Source organism: Rhipicephalus sanguineus, chromosome 2 (assembly GCF_013339695.2).
Source record: "Rhipicephalus sanguineus isolate Rsan-2018 chromosome 2, BIME_Rsan_1.4, whole genome shotgun sequence".
NCBI classification, from domain to species: Eukaryota; Metazoa; Arthropoda; class Arachnida; order Ixodida; family Ixodidae; genus Rhipicephalus; species Rhipicephalus sanguineus.
The window spans coordinates 120616676-120622675 of NC_051177.1; the positions used below are offsets into that span (position 1 = coordinate 120616676).

Consider the following 6000-nt stretch of genomic DNA (forward strand, 5'->3'; position numbering starts at 1 on the left):
CGTCCCTCATTAACATAGCGTTGTTTTGGGACGTAAAACCCCGGCGATTTCTGTAATTATTGATCGTGAGCAAGCGCGTATTCATCATCAGCCGATCATGGTCCTCAACAAACATCATCATCAATCGGCGGTCATCATCATCTGGTCGTTATCCCCATCATGTCACCATCTGATTGGAGATGAGATGCCTGACCACACATCGCTCTTCTACGTTGTCAGACCTTCTCGTCGCTGGTCCATCAGAGCAGCGTCTCCCAGCCCAGGCCTCCGATGTCCGACTTCTCCGGAGGTCGAGGCGGCTTGCTCGCCCCGGAGCCTCGTCCCTCGTTGCCGCCGTTCGGGGCTTCTTCCACGTCTTCGGCGGCTGCCGCAGCGCACGCCTTACAAGAGTGCTGGTCCCGCGGCGGTGCGCCGAGTGCGGCGCCCCCTCTGTTCCGCCTCAACTACGATCTACTGCCCTCCGGCTGCCTGCACTGGCTAGCTCTCGCCAGGAACAGCGTGGTCAGGCCGCAGCCCGTCGCCTCTTCCGGTAACCTTTTCTATAGTACGTGTTTAGTGCGGGAGACATACTAGACCAGTAGTGCAAACTTGTTCTTGTTGGTGAAGTCAGTGCTCTCGTGTGTCCCCTTTCTGTGTCCTGGTCGTATACGTGCGCTGTTTTACACTAGACTATTATGACTAGTCGTAATACTAGACCAGTGTAGCTGTTTGATCAGGTGCTCCGTGTCGTGTACGCCTGTTAGCTCTCAGCGCTAAAACGCAGTGAGCTTCTTCCATCTGTTTGTTCCGTAAAACAACGAACGTATTGCGTGTTGTACGTGGTGCCATGTCGTGTCTCGTCCGACTGTGTGTGGCGTCAGTCCCTGTTTTCGTGTAGTGGGCCGCTAGCGCTTGCTTTAGTTGTGCACGTCATCGAATGTGAGTGTGGGATCAATTTTGTGAAATTTGCTGGGTACCTGACCCTTCCATCGCCCCTATAAGACATTTCACTCACTCTAGCGGAGATGTCCGTTAGCTTCTGTGTTCGCTTTTGTCACAGGGCCGTCAAGGTTGCCGGTTCGCTTAGTCAACCTGTTTATCCGGGAGTGATAAATTGTAGTATTAGTAGTGGTGCCTGTAGTAATGGTTGTTAAAGAACCCCAGGTGGTCGAAATTTCCGGAGCCCTCCACTACGGCGTCTCTCATAATCATATCGTGGTTTTGGGACGTTAAACCCCAGATATTATTATTATTGTAGTAATGGTTTTGGTTGTCAGTAGAAGACTACTTGCGCGGCGCCAGCACGTGCAAGCACCCCTTGGGCTGCCGCGGTACCTATACATGACGCGACAAGGAGCATCCAAGGTATTCCGCTTGCTGAGCAGTTGGGACGGCATTGCAGTGGAGAGAGCAAGTGATTGTGTGTCCGATTTTGACACAAAGCAAGGAACACCCGTGTGCTTAGATTTAGGTGCTTGTTAAAGAACCCCATGTGGCCGAAATTTCTGTAGCCCTCCACTACGGTGTGTCTCATGATCAGTGGTGGTTTTGGCATGTAAAAGCCGATCAATTATTATTATTACTCCTCGCTGAGCGCAGTACAGACCTTAATTTTTTACTTGCGTGTTTGCGAGAGCCTTGACTGTGGATCGGCAACGTCTTCTGTCTTCAAAAATGCTGCGGGCCCCTTTCGGGTATCTTTGGAGAACTCGAGTGATTGCATTTTACAGGTTAAGCAAAGAAGGAAACGTCTGGCTCCCTGTATATACTCCATATTTTTTTTACCATTCCCTGCTCCTCTGAAGAGCAAGCATGCAATGTACCCTTCTCGGTGGCAGTTGTCAGCCTGCTCCCTCTGTGTTTCCTCTTTGCCGTCTGTATATATGTTTATGTGCGTATGTTTGCATACGAAAAAATTTGGCAGATCCCACGTACCATGGGAATCGATATTATGCGAAGCATGCGCGGGATGGTGACTGTGGCGTAATTTTTCACGTTGAGCGAAACGTTACGGAATGGCGCTAGAGAAATATGGAAGTTCTATAAGCACACTCATATGCTGAAGGGTCGCATATCTATTATATAACCAGTTGTTTACAGTAGCGTAACGATGGCAACAGCAACATGGGTGTTACCAACGCCAGACGCGGTAAGCTGATATGTAGTTTAGAAGAGCTTCCTAGTACTTTCATGATATGTAGTGTTATATTCTTCAATACTGGATAGCGCGAATCCGAACAGGACAGAGAAGGAACACAGATGCACAGAACAGGCGTTACTACTCGCAACTAAGCTGCATTCAGGAAAGTTTCCCTAGATATATACTCCGCCGAGTGGCACACGCAGGCGCACTGCACGTACGTTAGTCATAGGCGTGCGCAGCGTTTCCCATCAGGGGGGGGGGGGGCGAAGGTTCATCGCAGTGCCCCCCCTTACTAAGTCAATGTACGAGGCAGATTTTGCGCCCCCCCCCCATGGGTGATTAGGGGGGGGGGCGACCGCCCCCCTGCTCCTTCTGTGCTCACGCCTATGGTTACAGTCAGTTACAGTTTTAATGCTTATACTTGTCCGTTCTGACGGAGAATGCAGGCACGCTTCACTAACCCGTGTGTATGTGTAGAAGGGTTTCTTGACAGTTCTTGAACAAGATCATCATCACCATGACCAGTGAGCACCACCAGCTGGACCGGACCTGTTAATCGGTACTTTCGTGATCACGGCTATGAGGAGTCTAAGCTAGTGTAGTGAAGGGCGAGGTATAGTGCAGCTGGTGGAAATCCTGGATGCCTCTACGATGAAATGATCTATGATGCCTCTTGTCGTGGACGTGGCAGCGAGGTCTTTTGATGCCCTCTCCACATCCAATCCGTCTTTCACGTAGTATAAGGACAGAGCGTTGTTGGGTCTTGATAAATCAATATTGAAGTCACCGGTAGTGATGAGAGGCCTGGTTCTCTCAGCAGATTTATTGTAAGAAGCATTGACGCCGGTTTATGCGTAATCCACGTGGTCCACGTTGTGGACTACGTGGACGAGTGGATGGTAGTTGAGCGTCTTCCAGGGGTGTTCTGTCTTCAGTTTCTTCACTTTCCTTGCGTCCGCCACGGTGGTGTAGCGGTTAAGGTGCTCGGCTGCAGACCCGAAGGTCGCGGGTTCGATCCCTGCCGCGGCGGTCGCATTTCGATGAAGGCAAAATGCTAGATGCCCGTGTTCTGTGCGATCTCGGTACACGTTAAAAAATACCCGATGGTCAAAATTTCCGGAACTCTTCGCTACGGCGTCTCTCATATGATATCGTATGATTATCACATTCCTTGCGTGTCAAAGTGTGTGTTCGCGGTTACTGTGTTGTACTCTGTATCACCTGTGGCACATACCCGCGTAACAATAACTCTGGTTTACGGGTATGTGCCACACGTGACTGAGAGAAAGGGTTTCATGACGAACTCGACAGGTATTTTGCGTTATTCATGTCATGATCAGTGAATCGTGTTCGTCATACACTGATCCCCTGCTGTGCAAATTTTGGTATATTACAAGTTAGGGAGACGACCTGGAGAGCGCCCAGACGTAGGCGGCTAGATAGATAGATAGATAGATAGATAGATAGATAGATAGATAGATAGATAGATAGATAGATAGATAGATAGATAGATAGATAGATAGATAGATAGATAGATAGATAGATAGATAGATAGATAGATAGATAGATAGATAGATAGATAGATAGATAGATAGATAGATAGAGATAGATAGATAGATAGATAGATAGATAGATAGATAGATAGATAGATAGATAGATAGATAGATAGATAGATAGATAGATAGATAGATAGATAGATAGATAGATAGATAGATAGATAGATAGATAGATAGATAGATAGATAGATAGATAGATAGATAGATAGATAGATAGATAGATAGATAGATAGATAGATAGATAGATAGATAGATAGATAGATAGATAGATAGATAGATAGATAGATAGATAGATAGATAGATAGATAGATAGATAGATAGATAGATAGATAGATAGATAGATAGATAGATAGATAGATAGATAGATAGATAGATAGATAGATAGATAGATAGATAGATAGATAGATAGATAGATAGATAGATAGATAGATAGATAGATAGATAGATAGATAGATAGATAGATAGATAGATAGATAGATAGATAGATAGATAGATAGATAGATAGATAGATAGATAGATAGATAGATAGATAGATAGATAGATAGATACGGCCAAAGTGCCTGAGGTTCGCTAAGAAATGCTTCGCATTTAAAAAATCACCGCTCAAGCGCTTCGTACAGATGGTTAACGCACGAAAGTGAAACGTGCGGCCCGCGGTGTTTATCCCAGGGTTTATCCCGACGAATCCCTCAGTGTTTCTCAATTATTGCTTACGTGTTTCCAGAAATCCTAATCAGTGTTTACCGCCCGGTTGTTCCCTTCATTTTTAGTGGACCAGTGGTGAGTATAGCGTCCATGGCTTGCTTAATTTATGTGCCACATAGCGCTATGAACTTTTGCGTTACATTGGGCGGACGAATTTTGGTTCCGCCTAGCCATACAGAGCTTTGTAATAATAATAATAATAATAATAATAATAATAATAATAATAATAATGGCTTATTGTACAAGGTGACGTGCAACGCTAGCATCGGTAGGGTACATGATGTATTCTGAGAGTGCTCGGTATGGATATATTACCCCTCTCGGCGGCAGTTGTCGTCCAACATGCATGTTTCCTCTTTGTCCTTTGTATACGTGTTTATGTCTATGTTTTTATGTTAATAACAATAATGACAAATAGTACAAGGTGATGCGCAAACTTTTCATCGGTAGTCAGTGTGGAGGATACACGGCATGTGTGTTTTTTACCCGGATATGTGTTGGTCTACAGTCGCCTGTGTGTATGTGTGTGTTATCCTGAATGATTTGGCGTGTAATGAACAGGCGCACATGGACACCATAGTAATTTCTTGCCTCTTCTTTTTTTATCACTTAATCACCCCCCAGTGTAGGGTAGTGAACCGGATGCGCATCTGGTCGACCTCCCTGGCTTTCCTTCCTTTCGTCCTCCTCTCGTAAGGAAGGGGCGCGGTAACTGTTGTCTGCAGTTAAGGCGTTATTGGCGTAGTGACGAGAGAGACCAAAGCTCTTTATAGGTAACCAAGATCAAGACAACGGCGACATGATTTCGTTTCTTCCGTTCCGCAGCCCTCGACCACGTGCAACAGTTGCAGCAGCATCAGCATCAACAACAGCAGCAGGCCAAGCAAGACATGGGCGTGCAGACCAGCACCACCAACACCACGACGACCAGCGGCAGTGGCACTAACTGCCCTATGGTTCCCTGTCTGGATGACGCCGAGCTGGCCGTCAACGACCAGTGCATTTCTTCCAATGCCGCGTCCTCCTCATCTTTGTCCCACGGTGGCAGCGCCTTCTACGCATCGACTGCCGCAGCCTCGACGCCTTGAAGTCTGTGCTCCACTGGTTCTCTGGATGGGCGTTCATTAGGAATACAGTTTATATACATATACTATATCTATATACTGTTCGCGTTGTACAGTCGCGCATGTTACATTCGTTTACACCTCTAACCCTAACGAAATGCTCAGATTTTTATATTTTGTAGTTGTACAGAGTTGTACAGAAGTGCAATACCGTTATCGGTGGTTTTTATTACGTTGTATATTGAAAGCACATGTACATATATTATTTATGTAAAAAAAAAATTACCCACGTTTACACCACTTACTGACCAATTTCTTTCTTGTGTTACTTAAAATATATTTATGCTTCGTGTGTGCTTGTGTTCTTGGGTCGTTTTAGTGATTAGATTTTATGGGTCTCGTCTCAGAGGAGTTCATAGCTGCTGCAGTAGTGTACTCCACCCTTCGTCTCAGTTGAGGATAAGGGAAAGAGTGATGACACTCGCTGCGCCCGCGCGTAGCATGCACTTCTTTATCTTATCCGCTCTGTTGACAGCGCTGTCATCATGCCCTC

The 6000-nt window shown here is 46.0% G+C and overlaps 1 protein-coding gene across 2 annotated transcripts in view; it reads left to right on the forward strand.

Moving 5' to 3' along the window:
* LOC119383593 (uncharacterized) overlaps nt 1-5606 on the forward strand; it is a 31933-nt gene extending 26327 nt beyond the window's left edge. The window contains exons 8-9 of one of the 2 annotated variants that reach the window (XM_037651837.2): nt 220-544; nt 5209-5606. In XM_037651837.2, the coding sequence (XP_037507765.1) occupies nt 220-544; nt 5209-5471 (588 nt within the window). In that variant the 3' untranslated portion in view covers nt 5472-5606. The remainder of the gene's footprint in view (nt 1-219; nt 545-5208) is intronic. The other variant, XM_037651838.2, reaches the window with a different exon arrangement.
* The last annotated feature ends 394 nt before the right edge of the window (nt 5607-6000 follow it).